At 36.0% G+C, this 21,659-nt stretch overlaps 1 protein-coding gene across 1 annotated transcript; it reads left to right on the top strand.

Annotated features, from left to right (window-relative positions):
- Positions 1-2,183: 2,183 nt before the first annotated feature.
- Positions 2,184-15,745, top strand: LOC117405428 (P2Y purinoceptor 8-like). The gene is made up of 3 exons (XM_034008485.3): positions 2,184-2,242; positions 7,193-7,246; positions 14,256-15,745. Exon 3 carries the CDS (start codon positions 14,295-14,297, stop codon positions 15,354-15,356), a length of 1,062 nt encoding a protein of 353 aa, XP_033864376.1. The 5' UTR covers positions 2,184-2,242; positions 7,193-7,246; positions 14,256-14,294; the 3' UTR covers positions 15,357-15,745.
- Positions 15,746-21,659: the final 5,914 nt, after the last annotated feature.

Here is a 21,659-nt window from a genome sequence, read left to right as displayed (position 1 = left end):
GTTATACAGCTGATCTTCAAGCTAAACCCTTAATATTGCTTCCATCATTTTGTATCTTATGGACGTTAAACTAATGGGTCTGTTTTATTCCCCTTTCTAAATCTTGGCACAGCAAACCTTTAACACCTTATGCGTCACTGAAGCTGAAATCTTCTCTAACTGTATGCTCAGCCTGTGTTTAGATATTTATTGTGTCAAACTGTTGCATCATCCCTAGTGAAACCTTATTACCAGATCTGCCCCATGATATACCAACTTCCTCTTCTACAGGTCTTTTGCTTTTAAAATACTGAAATGAAGTTTTTAGGAGTTAGTTTAAACAGTACAGCTGTGGCCAAAAGTTTTGTATCACCTAGAATTTTAGTATTGAGACAATAAAAACAATACTAAAACAATAAAAATATATATGAACGTAATTTCGTTTTTTATTTAACATCATGTAATAAAGGATATTGCAAAAGTCTACCGGAAGCCATAATAGTATTACAGTATTTTCGTTAAAACTACAAACCGGTATGCAATTCAATTTGTTAACGTTTCACTATTCAGCAGGGTTCATTCAAACTTTATGAAGCAAAATGTGTTAATTCTATTGGGTGATGCAAAATGTTTGGCCAGAGCTGTAGGTAACATCGTTGTTTTTACCTTTTATGATGCCTGCGATCACTCTCAGTGGTTATTTTAATTTCTCAAATGATGTTTTTTTTTTTTTAAATAAGTCTGCATCAGGGTGCTTTCCCTTGAGTCTGAGTTTTCTTCAGTCCAATTACTTTACCTTTTCATTTACATGACACACAGGGTCAGGAAGCAGTCATTAACTCAGACATATGTTCACGTGAGTTTAATTTGCTTAATAAAACATTAAACATTTCACAGAACATTTAAATTTGCATTACACAATACGTTAAATGTTTTGCATAAAGTTTCATTTTATAAATAGGGAAATACAGAATGTCAGAATTGGAGACACCTGTTTGCTTTGGGATCAATGAGATGAAACAGGTATACAGGTGGAAGTCTGTCCGTGTCTGAACTGGGAGCTGTTCCGTTATCGGCGCATGGCAATCTGCTTTAGACCATGGTCAAGGACATTTTGCAAGACGTTCAGCTATGTTCTCTTTCAGAAACAAAAAACTTATATAAGGTAAAGTGAGCGACTCACTTGACTAACTATGTAATTATAGCATTGCTTATTTTATTTACTTTATAGTGGATTTTAAACGGGGCCACTGAGTACCAAGTGTCATTCTAATGAACTAACTCGGTGCAATCTGAAGCCTCAGAGAGCCACATTTGCTTTTGGATCGTATAAGCTAAAGGAGAGGGTTGGTTTGACCACAAGACCATAGGACCTCAATTGTGAGTCCCAAACTCTTCCAACAACCTTTGTACAAAATTCACAAAGCATTGTTTCTTCGTGGAAACTTGCTAAATGACTGGCTACTTAAAACGAGGAAGGCCACCCCCTCCCCCTGGAGCACAGTAATAATGAATAAAAGGTGTATTGATTTATTGCTTTTTCCAGTTTAATAATGCTTATTTATGAAGGAACGCTTCTTTTGTTTGCTTTCTTATAAGTAATGCAATGACAGTATGAAAAAGCCTACTAATGCATTATTTGTGTGTATTTAAATGAACCCTACAAGTGTAGTACTAGTGGCTGCTTAGTTTTGTGATACACCTTGAACGTTTATTGCCCATAGACCCCATGTCTTGATAGTCTCAACAGACAATCGTACCCTCTTCAAAAATAAGGAGCGCAGGATGAGTCACACAATAAATACAAATAATAATTGGTTACTCTAAATTCAAAAAAATAATAATTAGGTAACACATTTTTAAAACCAAGACATCGCCTTATAGTGCAGTGGAACCAGGTATATTATCCATTTACTACACAGAATTTATTTGATTGTCCCCAAGAAATGGATAGCAATTCTTTGATTTTCTGTTTTGCAGACAATTATCTACATTATTCAGTGATACCAATGTATTTATAGTAGTAAGGGGTCTAAGTGGGGTACAAGTGCTGATAAAAAGCCCACCCCCAGTCCTTCTGTATTAAGGCTTTTATCCAGCAGGGCACACCTGACTTGAATGCAAATGATATATATAAATGCCATGCACACGAACAGTTAACTGGAAAAAAAAAAAACAGCTCTACCACTTCCTGATCTGTACATGTGAAAACTACTGTGAAAACGCAACCAACTGCCACTCTGGATGAAGCTCTGGGTAACAGGTAAGCATGTCTTTTACTGTATCCAACTAAGTTTGAAGAGCTATGTGTGTGTGCTAATACTTGATTTTTTTTTTTTTTTAGCACCCATCTAGGTGTTCAGTATTCTGGATGCATGTCAGTATTAATGCTGAACGATTAAAATGATATAAAACAACAACTGTTTTTTAAAGACAGAAATCAGAGGCACTCAGCATTCATTTTTTTGGTTGTTGTTTATTTATTTAGTGCTGCTATAATAAAGCATAGTTTAATATATATTTTAGTTTGGTGATTACACACCACATGTCTGGATGTGGGTGCTCCTGCACAATGAAAGAGTAAGGTTGTTTTTCTGCAGATATAAATCTATATTTCAAGAGTGAGATTGTTTTTCTGAATATAGTCAGCTATATAAAGCTTGATATTAGGCCAAGTGTAGATATTTAGAAGAAAAACAATGGTCAAAGTTAACTGTGGTACCAGTTGATGGGCTCACCTAAGGTGACCCACCTAGTGTGCTTACAGTACCGGTACCTTCCTTTTGTCACTATTGAAATGGTTGTGAGTGACACAGAAAGAATAATGGGAGCAATTAAGTGTGCTTGAATTTAAGTTAACTGAATCAGCTATTTCTTATTAAGAGACCACATTCATGATAGTGTGGTCAACCAAGGTCAACAGAGAAGAGTGGCATTTACTGTATGTACTGCACTGTATGGCACTGTTAGAAAGACCATAATAAATGTACTTTCTTCATAAAGTGAAGCAAGCAAGTTTGCAACAGTACCAGGAATATTTCACTTGACCGTAAATCCTGTTAGACACCTGTGTAGTAGACAGTAGGTTTCCTGTTTATGATTTCACAACAAAAGCAACACCCTCCCTGCAAGGTTACTACATCAGGGAAAATGTGCTTCTCATACTGCTCATGCCTCTTTCACTCAGAGAAATGACTGGCAATACCATTTTCTGGAGCTGCACATTTGAAACAAACCAGTTTTTTTTTTTTATGTCACAAGAGGTCTTATTCTTGTAATGATGATGTAAGTCCTTCGTCTCATCTATAAAAAACAAAGCCAAATAAATGTTTACATGTTCTGGTTCACTGGACTTGTTGTATGTTGAACAAGCACATGTTATTTTGATAGTCTCAAGTCAACTGTAACATTGCTGTGCGTGCCTGTAGACAACCGCAACAGAAGTATTAGAGAGATATTTATCACAACACTCTTGTTTTCTGTGAGTCTGTGAGTCTGTGGCACATTCAGCTGTCTGAGAAAGTGATGCACTGGCATTGTTCAGGGTAGAGCAAGACATTTTCCCTTGAGAACACAAGACTGCTTCACAGCATAATTAGTAGCGCTCCTTTTCTTGCAGTACCTTATTGTATATTTGCTACTGCAAAACTAGTCCTGACATAAACAGCATGTGTCTGCTCTGATATAAATTCAAATACATCAAACCATCCATATATTAAGTAGTAAATACAGAGCAAAATGAAAGCATGTGACACTATGAGAGAGGGAATAAAGTAGACATGGACTACATTTTTTTGCTTGTGCCTTGGGCTTGCTGGTGAGTTTTTTAGATGCAGGTTCATAGATATTGAAATAGCCAGTCAACCAGACTTCAGCACTGACAAATCAAATTACCCTGCTAGACCAGTCATCCCCATATAAAAGCCACTGTATTTTTGCATGGTATTTTTTGCAGTGTTTTTTTTGTTGCCACTTTCCTGATCACAGTGTACGGATCCTTTTTGACTTCTATTAATATACTTTACCATACTTCACTATGGTATGTCTAGAGAGGATATGCTAAGAATATGCAATGCCCTAGTTAGACCCCACCTAGAATACTGTGTGCAGTTTTGGTCACCTCACTATAAAAAAGACATTGATTGCACTCGAGAAGGTACAGAGAAGGGCAACTAGGCTGATCCCAGGACTTAATGACATGATTTATGAGGACAGGTTAAAATAATTAAATAGTTTCAGCCTAGAAAATAGAAAGGACACAGGGACTTGATTGAAGTCTTTAAAATCATAAATGGTATAGATAAAGTTCAAATTTAGCACAACAGCATGGATGTCAAGTCTCAAGGTTTACCTGTAAAACTCATGGTTTTTCACAATTTTGAGAGTCTTACGTTTGTGCATATTAAGTTTGTTATTGTTTGCGAGGTTGCGAAACCCTTTATACGTGATACAGCGGTAAATCCAATACAACTGTCCAAGCAGATTATTTCATTTTTCATTTTTTTAATTTTTTTTTTTTGGGGGGGGGGTAACCATGAAGAGGTGTACATTACCATTGTATATTCCTGTAGCTGCTACGCAAACTCCCCCCTTACCCAAAGATAGAATTGTCTTGTCTCAAAAGACGTTTTGTCTATGGCAAGCCAAATTATCATTTAGAGATATCTCAAATTCATTTATAGATATCTCTAAATATTTGAAGATATCTCTAAATCATTTCCAGATATCTCAAAATGATTTACAGATATCTTTAAATGGAGCTTTAAATGAGACATCTAAAATGCATTTTTAGATATTCTTTAAATCGTTTTAAGATATCTCTAAATCATTTTGAGATATCTCTAAATAATGTCCTGTTCATTTAAAGATATCTCTAAATCAGTTGAAGATATCTTCAAATAACTTTCTGTTCATTTGGAGATATCTTTAAATAGACAGGATGTCCATGTTCAAATGATTTAGAGATATCTCATTTTGAAGATATCTTCAAATGAACAGGAAGCCATTTTGAGATATCTCGAAATGACTTCCTGTGAAAATGCTCTATGTTTTCAATGGACTTCCTGTCTATTTAAAGATATCTTCAAACGAACAGGAAGTTATTTGAAGATATCTTCAAATGATTTAGAGATATCTTTAAATGAACAGGATGTTATTTAGAGATATCTCAAAATGATTTAGAGATATCTGAAAAGTATTTAAAGATATCTCAAAAACATTTAGAGATATCTTAAAAAAACAAACAAAAACAAAATCTACTGGTGAGGTCTAGGTTAAGGTTTTTCATCAATCCCAAGGTTTTTCAGCAGGGGTCTCACTGGTATGAACACTTAGGGGTTGAGGGCATAAATGGAAGCTGAGTAAAAGTACGTTTAGAATATCCTAACAACAGGTCAATCAATCACAAAACACTTTACAAGATAGTGAGGATCAATGCATAATACATTAAATAGTGAAATACAGGGCATAGTACATTAAATACAAACAGTAAAAAAAATGCAAATACATTAATTACAGGCATATTACATTAAATACAGGGCTAGGATGTAAATTCTAAACATTGTGTGTGTGTGTGATGGGGTGCCAGCTCGCTCCTATAATCTGTGTTATTATTATTATTATTTTTACTGTTTTCATTATGTTTTTCATTATAATTCTTGTTTGTTTTGGATTGGCAGGGAGGGGGTTAAATTCCTCCCTGCAAAATACATGTGAGAATGTGGCTGGAGCCTTAATTGCTTAATTGTTAATTATTGGTTAATTGGGCTCTAGCCACAGACCATAAAAGACAACTGAAACTCTTTGTCTAGTGGAGTGGTTTGGTTGAGAGAGAGAGAGAGAGAGAGAGAGAGAGAGAGAGAGAGAGAGAGAGAGAGAGAGAGAGAGAGAGAGAGAGAGAGAGAGAGAGAGAGAGAGAGAGAGAGAGAGAGAGAGAGAGAGAGAGAGAGAGAGAGAGAGAGAGAGAGAGAGACAGACAGACAGACAGACAGACAGACAGACAGACAGACAGACAGACAGACAGACAGACAGAGTAAGTAAGTGTTGTCTGTACAAATGTGTATAGATACCTGTTTAATTTGATTAATTTGGTTCCAGTGTTTGGTTGAAAGCCTTTCTTTCGTGTTTAAACCTATTGTTTGGCCCTTGTGCCTTTTTATTTTGTGTTTTTTTGTCAATTAAAGTATTTTTGTTTCACTGCATTTTCTGACTCTGAGTCTTCCCTCTTCGGCTATCCTGCCACAGTGTGTCATACAGAATCACAGGGCTAGGATGTGAATTCTAGACATTGTGGATGCGTGTGTCATACAGAATCATACAAATAAGATAGTGTGAGAAACCTGAAATAGCAATTTAGACAACAGCAAATAACAGATTTCAGGCTTAAAGAGCATTGAAAGCAAGAGAGAACAAGTGGGTCTTGAGAGTTAATTTGAAGCGAGCGACTGTGGGAATTGCACGCACTAAAGCTGGGAGAGTTCCAGAGAGTCTGGCCATGAAGCTAAAAGTGCGTTCTCCGAGTGTGGTGCACTTTTGCTTGGGTATAACAAGCAAGCCAGGTGAAGCAGAAGGATCTAAAACACTTTAAAAAACATTTAAAAAAGACTAGATTCTGTGCGTTTAAATTGCCTTGATGGGCTGAATGGCCTCTTCTCGTTCTTATTAAACTTATGTTCTTGTTGTTTACAATGCTTACCTATGCTTTGCCATGCTTTCACTATGCTTCATTCTACTTTGCTAGGCTTGTAGCTATGGTACACTTTTAAAAGCGTCTCACAATCGACTGGCATATCCAGTCAAGGAGTTGCTGAACAGGGCTGTCTTATTTCAGCAGTACTGCTTGCTAGTCAAGCCCTGCCTGCCCGATTGTCAAACTGGGAACAATATCATAATAAACAGGGCCAACTTCAAACAACTCATTGGAATCGGAAGTGCTGTCAATGAGCTGTTGATTTTTATGTGGTGACAAAACAGGTATGACCTATTTAAACAAAATTAGGATAATCAGACTAAATGCAAACAACATTTTGAACATTCAGAAGTGCAGGGTTAATGCAATGTTTTGATCATTCGTTTCTACCAGATGAAAGCCTGCTGCATTTTCGTTTTTTCTTCCGTGGGATCATATTAAATATCTATATAAACACACTAGCTTTCGAAACCACAAAAGTTGGAAATTGAATCTAACAGATGTTATTTTTTCTGTTTATTTCAGGTGATCCAATTTAAAAGGAATCAACAGCAGGAACCTGCTTAGTCCTGAGCCAAGGTAAAGGAGGTTACTGTTTACTGAGAAAATACAGTTTCCTGTTAAACACAGTAATAACTAGGAACAGAATCTGTAGGTGATATCTTCTGTAATTGGGTGCAGATAAAAAGATAAGTTCAAACAGATTTAAGCAGTTTAGAAAAGCTGTGCCTCTAGATGGTTTCACACAGACTACCAGTGCGCAAGCATTCAGCAGTACTGACTGTGGAGAAATTTGCAGCTAGTCCAGTACCAGCATTGATTAATGCAACTCTAATACATAGAGGTAAGCTCAGCAGAATAGCAACAGAACAGGCTTCAACATAGACCAAAGCTATGCACTTCCTATGCTGTGTACTGTGAAAGGAATGATAGATATCAGCAAGCACTGGAAGTGTAGGCCTGCTGTTGTTTCTAGTTGTACTTGCAAAATACAATTTGTATTTACTGGTATTCATGATCTTATCACGTAACAATAACAGGGCTCACTAATGCTGTCATTTCAAAAGGGGTTGCATAACAAGCTCATTTTAATCACAGTTGTGGCAAAGATTAACAGTAAAAATAAATGTATTTCTATTTGAAAATAAGTTCATTTTGAGATTATTTTCAAAAGTTTCCATTGGAAAATATTTGATTTCCTAATTTGATCAAGAGGGTTATGAATTTTAGTTCTTCTACAGTAATTAAAAATAAATAAATAAATAAATACATACATAAATAAATACAAGACAATCCAAAAGATGCGCAGACAAAAACATCAACATGCAATATGAATGACAAAAAGTAATCAAATATTTGTTCTGAGATTTGAATGTTGAAGCTGTAAGTTTGGTGTATAATAATAATATTGCAAAACTTGACAGAAATAACTAATAAAAGCAACTATTTGATTTATTGGGTCACCTTTTTAATGAAATATCACCTGCTTAAACTAATTTACTGAGTACTGTAATTGGAAAAAAACAAACAAAAAAAAAACCCTATATCTTTGAAAACACTGCACTATAGATAATTTCCTTTATCTGAGATGTTTTGCAACATAGTTATTTGTTTACAGTTTCAACACAAGCAATCAACAATTTAGAACACATGTATTTACCCTAAATTGCCAAGTGTGGCTTTCAGACAACATGTGTACTATATTATTTATTTTTAATTTACTGTAACATAATCCAAATCTTGATTTCTGTACAATTTTTTTTTTCAGAGTTGACACCAATTTCTGGAGCATGTTACTGTTACTCAATGTATACATAGAAAAAAGCAACACGAGGCAAGATACAGTTAAAACCCCCTCTTCCTCTGTGTGCCTCATGTTAATGCAAGCGTTCATAAGGGCTGTGAGTTTGTTCAAAATATAAAACTGGAACTGCTTATGTTTCAAAACTATTAATAAACCACTTCACTGCCAATGTATTACAACTGGCGTTTCTGTTTTTTTTAACATAAACAATAACATTGTACTGAACCAAAAAAAAAAAAAATCCTGAAAGTGTTGTAAAATAGAAAAACTTAAACTAAACAACTCTGAATTAATCGTTAGTTATGTCTACTTACACAACTTTTAATAACTCAAACTATTTGGGTCCAGATCCTGTTAGATTAGTGATTTATTCCCAGTTCTGGCACGCAATGGCTCCTGCTGTCCCATAAAACAAGGGCCGCTCTCCCAACTTGTGTGGGGAAAAAACAAACAAACAATCTTTGGTTTCAACAGTTTTGGGATTGAAACGCTTTCTTTTTCTTCTGGTACTTTACTGGACAACTGGAAACAAAGTTAGACGGTTACAAGAGTTTCATTCTTGTTTTAAACTGGTTTCGAGGAATTAGAATTGTGGGTTCTTATATGTGGGCGATCTACATGTCATGTGTGGTTTTCAAAATTGATAACAACAGCCGTCTGTACTGATCCCAGAAAAAATGCTATGAAATTCATAAACACGTCAATGTTAAACAAGAAACATAAACAGGCGTGGTGGGGGTTAACCTCTTATATATATATATATATATATATATATATATATATATATATATATATATATATATATACTGTAGTTTACTTTATACTTGATTTCTATAAGAATTTCTGGAACTTTCCTAAATATTTGTTATTCACTCTGTAGGCAACACAGGTAGCATAAATGGCAAATGGTATTCAATGCAAAACTATGTCTGAAAGTAATTAAATCAAATATTGTCACACAGATGGAAAGCAGCCTTAGTAAAATATGTTTAAAATCTGTAAAAACATTTCTACTCTGTACTTTCACCTGACTTTTGAATCACACATACTGTGTTAATTAATAATAATAATACTAATAATAATAATAATAATAATAATAATAATAATAATAATAATAATAATAATCCTGTCGAATACAAATGTTTTAGGGGTGTTATTCCGTAGATATTATTCAGTTTGGATTGAACTTTTACTTAAAAAATAGATTCAACAAAAATAGCTAATTAAATTAGCACATTTCAAGATATCTCTAAATTACTTCCTGTAATGCTCTATGTTTTGAATGGACTTCCTGTCCATTTAGCAATATCTCAAAATGAACAGTAACTTATTTTGAGATCTCTAAATGAATAGGAAGTTATTTAGAGATATCTCGAAATGATTTTGAGATATCTGAAAATGATTTAGATATCTCAAAATCATTTACAGATACATGTAGTGGACAAAAAACACCAATGTAAAGTCACTTAATACAGCGTTGGGTCACTATGGTAGTTCTCGGCGGACCGTTTTTGATGAAACTGGCTGCTAGCGCCCCAGGTTGAAATTTGCAGTCAATTGATCTGCAGTTACTCGCCTGTTTTGCCTTGCACTTCGAATTAATGCACAGATATCATGATCCTGGAGTATGCGCTTCCGCCCACCGTTGCCCTTTGCTGATGATGTCTTTCCCTCGGAGTTCCATGCCGACATCACCTTAGACACCGTTGCTTGTGAAACATCAGCAAGTTGAGCTGTCTTGTTCACTGAAGCTCCTGCCAAACACACCCCAACAATCACCCCTCTTTCAAAGTCACTGAGGTCTCCTCCTGCATCCATGCTAGCCATAATCATAAGCAACCAGGCCTGTCCAGCATTTTTATACATGACACTAAGCATGCTGAGATGTTATTTGCTTAATTAACGCATGAGCCACACCTATGTGGAAGAAGCCCTTGCTTTCAATATACTTGGTGTCCCTCATTTACCCAGGTGTTTCCATTTTTTTTGTCCACTACCTGTATATCGAAATGAACAGAAAGTAATTTCAAGATATCTCAATTATTTCCTGTGAAAATGATTTTGAATGGACTTCCTGTCTATTTAGAGATATCTCAAAATGAACAGGAAGTTATTTAGAGATATCTCTAAATGAAAAGGTATCTGAAAATGCATTTTAGATATCTCATTTAAAGCTCTAGTTACATATACAGATATCTCTAAATGTATTTTAGATATCTTAAAATGAGTTTGAGATATCTTTAAATATTTGAAGATATCTTCAAATATTCTGAGATATCTGGAAATGATTTAGAGATGTCTTGAAATATTTAGATAGATCTATACATTGATTTGAGATATCCCGAAATGATAATTTGGCTTGATATAATAAGTCCCAGTTTGCTTGTAGACCGAACATGTTGTCTTTACTTTTCTCATTCTTTATAGATGGGTAACAGCAGTAGTTCAAGATACACCTGATTAAACTAACAGGCACCCAAAAACAAGCCATGTGTCATATGCCATTAAATGCACCTGCCCATTCAGGATCTCACGAAGAGCTAACTGTGCTGGGCCACTGGTTTCATCTCTTTTGCATAACATTGTCTCATGATCCTCTTTATTTCATAAAAAAAATGTGGCTTGATGTCCTTTTGGTTGACAGGAATTCACTCAACACTATGCAATAATATGTATATGGTAAAGGCTACTAGAATCGGAAGTCTCAAGCAAGGGTGCCTAAGCATATATATATATATTTTTCTACTATCGAATGCAAACATGACTTGTAGGTAGATTGTATGCATAAGGCTGGCAATGCAGTTAGATTATGGTTCTTAGCCTTACAACAGCATTAAAGAAGTACCAAAAACAAACAAACAAAAGCTGTCATTTTTTAATGGTTTAATCTAAATGATCTTTAAAATGTTTTTTGGTATTCGGTTTTCCTTTAACTTAAAGCCAGCGTTAAAGTGTCAGTCTGAACTTTGTACTCATATGCATTTTCTGACATTCAAAATTACTCAGACCACTACTACGCACAACTAAAGTCTGACCATTCATCTATGATTCGTAACCATTCAAATCAGTAATGAAACTACATTGATTTATTATAGATAACTGAGTGGGGCGTTTTTCACACTTCAGTTATGGAAAGTAGTGCATCAGAAATAACTAACCTTTGTAATAATAAAACAAGTTCTTTTTTGCATGCAAAATGTCTTACCCGAATCTCCAGTGCAGTGCCACTGTCTCCTCCCCGTTCCAAATACTAGAAGTTTTCCCCACAGATTACATTTCAGTAATGAAACTCAACACTGTGACAGAATCCGTTACTGTTGTGTGAGTTTGCAACCCCAAAATGCAAAATTATTCAGCATGTTATTTTAATCTTTATTTCATCCAACAGTTACATATTACATGCGGCACCAGTGCAGGCATCTTGAATTCTTTTTCCAATAAAACCTGCGTGATTGTGTACAACAACAAAATATTTTAGAAATGTAATATTTCAAATTCTGTAATTAATAACTAAACAACACTAGTGCTAATTCCTTTTTTGTCAAGCTCTCATTAATGTCATTAATACTGTAGTGTTGCGTGGAAATTCAGCTTCTTCAATGTAGCGGTTTATTAAGCCGGGACTCCACACTTGACAGATAAAGCGTGCTGCTTTACCAGCCAGTGGTACAACTACAGCCGAGCAGCGTCGTGCTACTCAGACTGATACAAATAATATAATGAAATAAAAGAAATTCCACGTCACACTGTTTTGGTCGTGTGTTACGGCAACTAAGTGCAGTCTCTGGTTCCTTTTTAGTCCCGCTTTTCTTTGCCTCTCCTTGGCTGTTTCTTCTGCTCCTCTGTCTCTCTGTTTTTCATACTCCAGCAGCAGCCTGTTAGTCTCAGCAGCCCGTCCCCCGCCGTCCAGGACATGTCCCCGGTGCGTCAGCCACCAATGCCAAGCATGCACGGCTTCCCACTCTCGATCCCTTGATTGTTGCAACACCTCGTCCCCTGATTTGTAACAACAATGTTGCAACCGGGCCCCGCTTGTTTGACAAGCCGAGCTTCTGGTTGGTGGCGATTCTCCCATCTCTGACGTCCCTGAACACCTGCTGCCATTGAACCCTTGACCCAGGGTCACAGAACCTTCCCAAATGCGGTTACAGCAGACCCAGGGTCGTCCTCTAAATGTAACAACCGTCTTTGCAATACTTTGAATTTCAGTAAATAAAGAACTGAAAATACCATTAATAATTTCAAGGAAGTTGTTTAAGTCACACACAAAAAAAATGTTGCTAGTGTCTTCTGTTAAAAAGCATACAATCATTTAAAGTGTGGAATAACGTCTAATTTATCATTAATACAGTGTGAAATTGGCATGGCTTGTAACATAAATGTAGTGCAGGCAGATTATCTCTCAAAAGACAGCATACACAAATATTTTAAAATATCTTTTCCTTAGTTAATTTAATTAAAAAATAAGGCGTGTGTTAGGATGGCGCAGTGATAGACAATAGGAATAAAAAAGGACAGGTGTTTTTTTCATATCTAACTCGAACTCGACACTTTCTGTTTAAGAAGTAGCTGTCACACCAAATAACCTCCTTTGCAGATAAATGTAAGTAAATAAATAGCATCAATAAACAGTGTTATGCTACCAGTAGGTTTTATAGCTTCAAATTGCTGGTAGACTTTTTCTGGGCAAAAATGGGTTATACCCTTGGTACTCTAGTACTGTAGAGGTGGATTTTCAAGAGCAGTAGCCTACTGGGTCATTTCTATCTGATTTATTATTATTTGAAATAAATAAATGATAAGTGTTAGTTAATTAATTTAATATCAGTAATATTAAGATGACACTCATGTTTATAAACCGTTATGCTCCATTTTAAGATTCATTTATAATAAATAAATACAAATTACAATAATAAAAAAGGTTTTATAATTCTAAAAAGGGAATATGCACTGCCATGTCACTGTACTCTAATGTATTCTGCAAAAGACAGCTAACCAAAAACATCAGAACGGGATTCTTGTACCCAGCCCCACCTTTCTAACTTGGTTTGCTGTGTGATTTATTGAAATACAAACTACCCAATAAAATAAAAACAAGACCCCCACATCACCATAAAGGACCTAGCTTATTTTTTGTCAATATTTTTTATGATAAAGCATTTCCTAATGAACCTTGAGTAACTGAGCATTTCTCACTGATTACTTCATCTAAATCCTTTAGGGGAGTTGGAGTTTGAAACCTTCTGCACAACTTGTGCAGTATTGGATATGAAAGCCGTCTATCAAAGTAAACTATTAAAGACTACAAAATATTTGTAAATTACTAATTAATAATATTTGAAAATGTGGATCAATTTGGCTTTATAGGTAAGACAGTGGTCGGATTCATTTTGAACCTTGATGTCCTCTATGGAAGTTTGATTAACTCAGTTCCCTGAATTATTTCTGTTAGTTCAAAACCTGGCAATCAATGTGTTGGCACCTACCAAATGCAGCCAGCAGATTACTCCAGTTCTATGATAAGATTTACTTTGTTTTACAGTTCAGTGAGCACACATGGCACCCACTGTATGTTCAACAATGGTCCAGCAAAATTATACAGTTGGAATGTGTAATCACCAGAAATGAAATCTCTTGTTAGTTCACTTGCTGAAACAGGTCTGGGTGAAGACGGTTTTCCCCTGGTGCCTTGATTAGTGCAGAGATATCAGTTGTCATAGAGGTGTCACAGGAAATGTCTTAATCTACAATCTTGAAATTCTGAATCTTGTTTTTCTGTTTTAGATTGTCATTGGCATGATTAAGTGAAGAAACGACTGCACCATGGCTCTGAATGCAACTCGTCTGGATAATGTAACTCTGGGGATGTTCACTGACAATACAGCAAGCTACACCCTTTCTGCTGTCTACATTATTGTGTTCTGCATCAACCTTCCAGGCAATGGGTTCTCCCTGTGGCTGCTTTTGTTCCATACTAAACCCAAGACGCCTTCCATTATTTTTATGATAAACCTCACCATCACTGACCTGGCACTCTGCATGTTCTTACCTTTACAGATCGCCTATCTTATCAACAGCTATGACTGGATCTTTGGGGAGACGCTCTGCAGTTTGGTGTCTGTCATGTTCTATTCCAACATGTACTGCTCCATCTTGACCATGACTGCCATCAGTGTGGAGCGCTACTTTGGAGTGGTGCACCCAATGCGTTTTGATTGCAAGAGAACCCGATACGCACTAGCGGCCTGCTTGGCAATGTGGGGCATTGTTTTGCTTATATTCTACCCATTGGTGAGCACGGACTTGACATATCGGGTTAAGGAGCTCAACATTACAACCTGTTTTGATGTCCTCAAAAAAGACATGCTCCCATCGATGGGGGCATGGGCAGCGTTTCTGTTTACGCTGTTTGGCATCCTGTTCCTGATTCCGTTCCTTTTAACAATGTTCTGCTACACTGGGATCATCCTGAAGCTACTCAAAACCAGCAGGTATGGCAGTGCACAGAAGAAAAGAGCTGTCTATCTGGCTGTCATGGTGCTTTTTGTATTTATTTCCTGCTTTGTGCCAAATAACCTCATTCTTTTTGCCCATATGATTGGCAAGCTTTTTTACAACAAGTCATTCTACCCAGCTTATAAACTGACTCTCTCCCTTAGCTGCTTGAACAGCTGCCTGGATCCCTTCATTTACTATTTTGCTTCCAAAGAATTTCGGAGAAAGTTTCGGCATTTATTGAGTATTAAAGCAAACAACAGCGATACCAACACAGTGGACTTTAGAAAAGAGAGTTTTTTTTCAGCTAGATTGTTGTCACAAGGGCAGGCAGAGGATGAAGTGGATGTGAGGTCATCAATTTATAAGAGGAAAGAAAGTTTTCTTTAGAAGGTTCTGAGTTACATACCTTACCTTGAACTTCCAAACAGACGAACTCAGAAATGTTGAGGAAGAACAAAACATTGTGCACAAGAAGCTAAATGAAATCCTCGACTAGGCCATAACGAAACCCTTTGAGGCCCTCATATTAACATAGTCGACTGAGCAACCACCATGCTTTCAGTGTTCAGCTGCTTTCATATGTTTTTATTGCACCATTTCATGCATCTACTGAATTAAAGAACAAAGCATTATGAAAGTATGTCTAGTTATATAATTTAATGTTTAAACACGTGTGCAAATTTTATTAAAACTGCACCTCTAGTATGCTAAAAATGTTTTGCCAGGGAACATAAAAACTTTTTAAAATTATTATACTTTGAAGCAGTTTTGAGGGTGAGGGGTGAGGGGTGAGGGGTTGGGGGTGGGGGGGGGGGGGTGAGAGGGGGGTGAGAGGGGTGAGAGGAGTTGAGGGGGGTGATTTTTGTATTGTGTAGCAATGTGGTAGTGAAGGCTAATGGCCAGTCTACACATAGTTATTATTTTGTTTTAACGTTTTATTTTGGCCCTTGTGCCGTGTTTATTTTGTTCTTGTGTTTTGTGTTGTTTTGTTAAATAAACGTGCACACCAGCACCTAAACTGCAGCTTTGGTCTAATTCCTGCCGGCAGCCGGTCTGGGCCGTGACACTACCCTGTCACAGTGCTTGATCTGCTGTATTTAGCTTTCTGCTTTAAACAATGAACTATAATCTCATCTGTTAATTTCATTACATGCATTTCAAATAAAATCATACTTGCTTAATTTTCTTTCTGTTTGATTTTGATCATGTTGAAAAGATTAAGAGAACTGAGTTCAAATATTGATCGAAATATTGATTGAGTTATTTAGAAGCATTCAATGGGGTTACTATTTTATGATAATATCAATTTTAAAAACAGGAACTGTGTGGTGTTTTTAAAAATGTTTTAGCAAGGTGCTGTTCCTGTTGGCAATGCTCCATTAACCATCTTTTCTTTAAGACTGCAGATGCTTAGTGCTGAATGCTGTCATTTTTATGTTTAACTGCATAAAAATGTAACTGGATATTTTTCAAAATCAGTAAAAAAAAAAAAACTGTCAAGAAATGGTACATTTTCCTTGTGCATAGTTTTGGTGTATTCCATGCTGTTAATGTCTGTGTTATACGAATAACATATTTCACAATTCCAACCTGTTTGCCTTACTAAGCTTACCACAGATTTATGCAATGGTGACATGTCTGGAAACATTTCTGGTATGTGCATATATTCATTTTGATCAGTTAAATTGCTCCATACCAGCTGGTAACAAACATTCATTGCAAGAAGTCGTTAACAAATCTGGGATGTCAGGTTACTTTTCATAATACACAGTGACCCCAGGTGATCCCTCTCCACACAACTACTGTAACACATGCTGCAAAAAATGACAATGACTTTCATATATTGGGGAATTTCAATTCTTCACTTATTTTACAGACAGGATGACATCTCAAGCAACCATTTAAAGCTCTGTGTATATTCAACCATAGTGGAGCACTTCCATAATGTAATACCTGTTAACACAGTGTCTATGAGTAACATAATTTTAGTTGGCTTAATTATATATTCTATATGTGGGTCAATTGAGGTGTTATTTAAATGGCACTGCATCCCCACCCAGGTAATCAGATCAGATTTGGCAACTGAAGTAAATACAAAACAACGTTGCACAACACAGACCATTCAAATATAGAAATGTCTCCAGTTGACTGCAGACAACTCTACATTGAAGAGGTGCTATATCATTATGAGATTCAGATACCACAGGGTGTTATTTTAATAGTGTTTATTGTAGTTTTTAATTAAGCCTTTATTTAAAAAAAAAAAAAGTAAAAATGACAGCTTTTTAAAATCTTTTTAAAACTTAATAAATTATAATGAATAAGTTACTACTGACACAAGTAAATGTTGTGGTAATGTGCCTTTAGGTGTTGCCACATTAACAAGTAGGAAGGAAATAATGACAAATCTCTCACTCCAATGTCTCAAACTCTCAAGAAAATTCAGAAAAACTCAATCTATGTACAAATAGAGCATTATATTTACAATCATACTTGCTCACAACCTGAACTCACTTTGTGTTTTTTGGTCGATTGGTTGTTGTCTTCAGATGCCTTCAAACACACAGCTCTGCAGTCAATGTTTTTCTGTACCATGACATATACTGTCTGGATGCTTTATTAGGACCTGATTGGATTTTAAACCCTAGTGTGGGGCCTGTTCTCCTGGTATACCCAGGTCCCTTGATTACTCTGGAAGGATGAATGAATGCCGTCATTTATTAAATATCGTTGTGGATTCATTTCACCACACAATGACGCACTTTTACTGGGATCGCGGTGGCTACTTTCAAGACAACGATGCACCCGTCTACCACCACGCATGATAGAGACTTCAGGTCACATCTCAAGCATGATTGGGATGAACAACACATTCATCATCAAGATCTTCTCCTTACCGCTCTGCACCAATTGCGAGGGATTAACATCCATCAAGACACCTCACAGCCCCTTGTGTAGTCTTTGCCACCTCATTTCAAGGCTGTGATCAGGGCAAATGGTAACGCATCCCAATGTTATATACATGTCCTAATTAAGTGGCCAGGCCACTGCCCCTTACAAACTCAGATAAATGCTTTAAATGTGTGGGCCAGCTAACTAAATTAGTGCCTTTGCTCTCATTAAATTTGCACTCTGCTGCCCTCTGGAAAATGGAAATGAAAATACATTTTTCAGTAGCATGGTCTTTGTACAGAGGGGCCTGCACTGTTTTTTTGTAAGGGTAAGGACAAAGTATAGTTTCCTTCATATTTAGTAACATTTCAGTGAACTTTAATTATATGCTGTACATTGAGGGAGAGCAGTACTTTTTTATACCAATATACCCAGTTTACCATACCCAGAATCCTCACTTCAAATGAAATGAGAAGAATCAAGACTGCTGTACCAGTACTTCCAAACAACATTCAACATGTTTTCTTCTTTTCATTAGAACAAAGTAAGATTACGAGAAAGGTTCAAGGGATTTCCTTCTCTGAGCTTTAACACCTTTTAAGGGTGTATCTACTTATTGTGGTTTTGTGTTTTTAAAGACAAGTATCCGTTTTTACTGCACATGCTTTATAGGTGTTATTTCCATTTTCTTGAGAAATTAAACAAAAAAAAAATGTTATAATGGCATCTGCTATTGGAATACAAAACCAATAGTTAACAACAAAATAAATCCCAGCTCCCTAAAATATAATCCAAATAAATGGACTGCAACTGCCCATTCCCAAACATCCAAGTTGTTAGCCTGCAACACTATACGTGACATGTCTTACCAAACATCCTTCATGCTATTCATATCTACTGAAAAGATAACTACTATTATACTAGTGAGAATGAATTGTGATTTAAATGTACTGCTATATATAAATGCATAACAGTATTTACGTTCTAGGAAATGCCTGTGCAATAGGATTTTTTTTCTTATACGAGAGACATACTCCCTAGTTCCTCTGCTTGCTTTGTTATAAAGCCTGTTATAAATGTCTCTGCTGACGTTCTCAAAGCCAGACAATTTGTCATGAGAGCTCTGTGGATCTAAGAGACCTGGGCCTCAATATAGGTCCAACATTCCCCTTTGGGTTCATGTGTAAGGCTTTAACCTGTCCAGGACTGGGAGGGTGGAGGTTGTAGGATTTTCTGTCTTTCTCTCACTTCAATCTATCCCCACATCTAATTTTTCTGTTCCTTGAGTTTTTCTTGGTTGAACTGAGTTTAGGGGTGGCCTCAGTATATCGCTAGTTGTGGATGTTTTCTTAAAAAAACAAAAAAAAAAACAGTTAACATGTTATCTATATATTAAGTAGAGTTAAACCAAGGTTTTAAAATAATTTCAGTTACCCTTATTAGCACAAGCAAGACTGTTACCACCACCCCCTTTTCTTCTGTTGAAGATATTTTGGCCCTTTGTTTTATTCTATAATTTAAGATATGAATGCAGATATTTCACACCAAGTGTTGTACCAAAGCATCTGCACATCTTGTTTTTTAGTTTGTTTAGATTCAAAATAATCTCAGCCCACAAAAAGAGGGGACCAGTAATATTAATTAAGTAAAAATATATTTTAAAGCATTGAATAGCATTCCTTTAAGTACTCCTTCTCACACTGACACATAAGCATTAATAAATGAACCATTAAAATGTAACTGATAACTGATTATTATCTTCATATATATATAACACGTGTTGAATCATTTGCACATTTCCTAATCCATGTGTGTAACCAAACAACCTAACAAAGTACTCTCTGAATTTGCACAGGTGCTTACTTTTTTTCTGTGGTGGAGTAGGTATAGGGTCACTTCAACTTTTTGAGTCAGCCATTTCTCATAAACAAAAAAAAAAACTGAAATTAAAATATTCTACAAATTGCATTTTGTTTGCTGCTGCCAAAGCATATCAGTGTCAGGCTGTTGGGGAAGATGTGATTTGAGTGTAAAAAGTCACATGATAGTTATCCTTTACATTGGCTATCCAGTGTGTCAATTATTCTGGTGTTGTGTACGCATTGCAAAATGATACGGCAGGGGCGGGGCTTTGCGCTCAGCAGATGCTATTGTTTGACTGTGGCGCTAAAATCTGTAGATTGCACTGTCTATGAATCCGGGACAAATTCTGTCCCAAAGTCATTTAGCCCGGGACCGGTACTTGATCTTTACATTTAGGGACTGTCCCGTCCGATTAGGGACGGGTGGTCACTCTGTTTATGTCCAGACAACAGCTTTTGTAAATTGTTTAATAATTAAACACTTCTGTAATCACTAGAGGACAATTTTTGAATCACTAAAACAATTACAGACAGACGTTGTAAAAATACGCTTTTTTTGTTTACTTGCATCGTTGTTAAGTTTCGCCTGTTTGCCGATTATTATTATTATTATTATTATTATTATTATTATTATTATTATTATTATTATTATTAATAATAATAATAATAATAATAATTCATTCATTCATTTTGACAGACGCCTTTGTCCAAGGCAACTTGGCTGCCGTACAGGGTTTCAATGCAAGATTCACATTTAAATACAGTAGGCCTGTTTACAATAAGTGCAAATAATACTGAAGTACAGTATGAATGTACACATTCTTTGTTTTTGAAATTATCAGGAGGGTTCAGCTTAATTTATTCTGTCAAAAGTAAGAAATCTTTTGCTTATGATTTACTATGACTAGGGGGGTGGGGATTGTATTGCCCATTTTTCCTCACTCCTTACTTACTAAATACGATTTGCTGAGATGATATCAGGTTAGCTAGTAAGTAAGGGGCATGCATGTATGTATGTGTGTGCATATGCATATAAACCCTATGGTTTATATGACAAAAACTAGTTATTTCTCATTCTTATGAAGTATAATGTTTCATTTTATAAACATTTATTTTTCTAATTAATATTGCTGTTACATATTATAATAGATTTTTACTATAAAGAGCTTAGTTTGCATCAAAATCTGTTAATAGTGTGCTATCCTCGTGCTCTCCCACTCCAGTTTAATAAGGTATAATATGTTACATTTTTGTACATACAAATATATTTAAAAAACAAAGTGATGCATTGGCCAGGAATCGAACCCAGGCCTCCCGTGCTGATGACTTTTTATCCCCAGGGACAAACCTCCCACCCCCCCAAAAAACAGGCTTCTGCAGCTGGATTTTCCGTTACACCTATTATCGACTGGCCCCCCCGCGAGGAAGCATAGAATATCAATCCCAGAATCCTCTGCAGATCCATTCTGTCCATGCATTATGACATCTGCATAACATTCCGTCAAGTTGGGGGTTTGTTACACGGTTTCCATATTTTGGGGTCATACTCCTCCTGGTAGAAACGGAATCTTACCTTTGACCTTTGTTCTGAATTGCTTATGTAACTGCAACAAAGTGTTACAGTACTATTGAGGGCAAAGATATATTTTCTTTTTTATATATATGTATGTGACATTTGATTAACATAAAAAGTAGTATATTGCAACACTTTTGTTACAAGTCTAAATTTATGGGCTGAGGTTCACAATTATCTAAATAAATATGACATTAAATCTGATCAACATTTAAGTACTACTCTAGTTTAGAATGCATATACCACTATGAAACATACTCCAGTCAGTAAAACCCTAGGCTAGGGAGGGCTTTTCATTCTATTACTACAACTTTTTAAAATTATTTATTTGGCTCTTTTTGTCGTCCACTGAAAGAGGGAATA

This window comes from Acipenser ruthenus, chromosome 9 (genome assembly GCF_902713425.1).
Source record: "Acipenser ruthenus chromosome 9, fAciRut3.2 maternal haplotype, whole genome shotgun sequence".
Taxonomy (NCBI): Eukaryota; Metazoa; Chordata; class Actinopteri; order Acipenseriformes; family Acipenseridae; genus Acipenser; species Acipenser ruthenus.
This window is presented reverse-complemented; position numbering and strand designations above follow the sequence as displayed.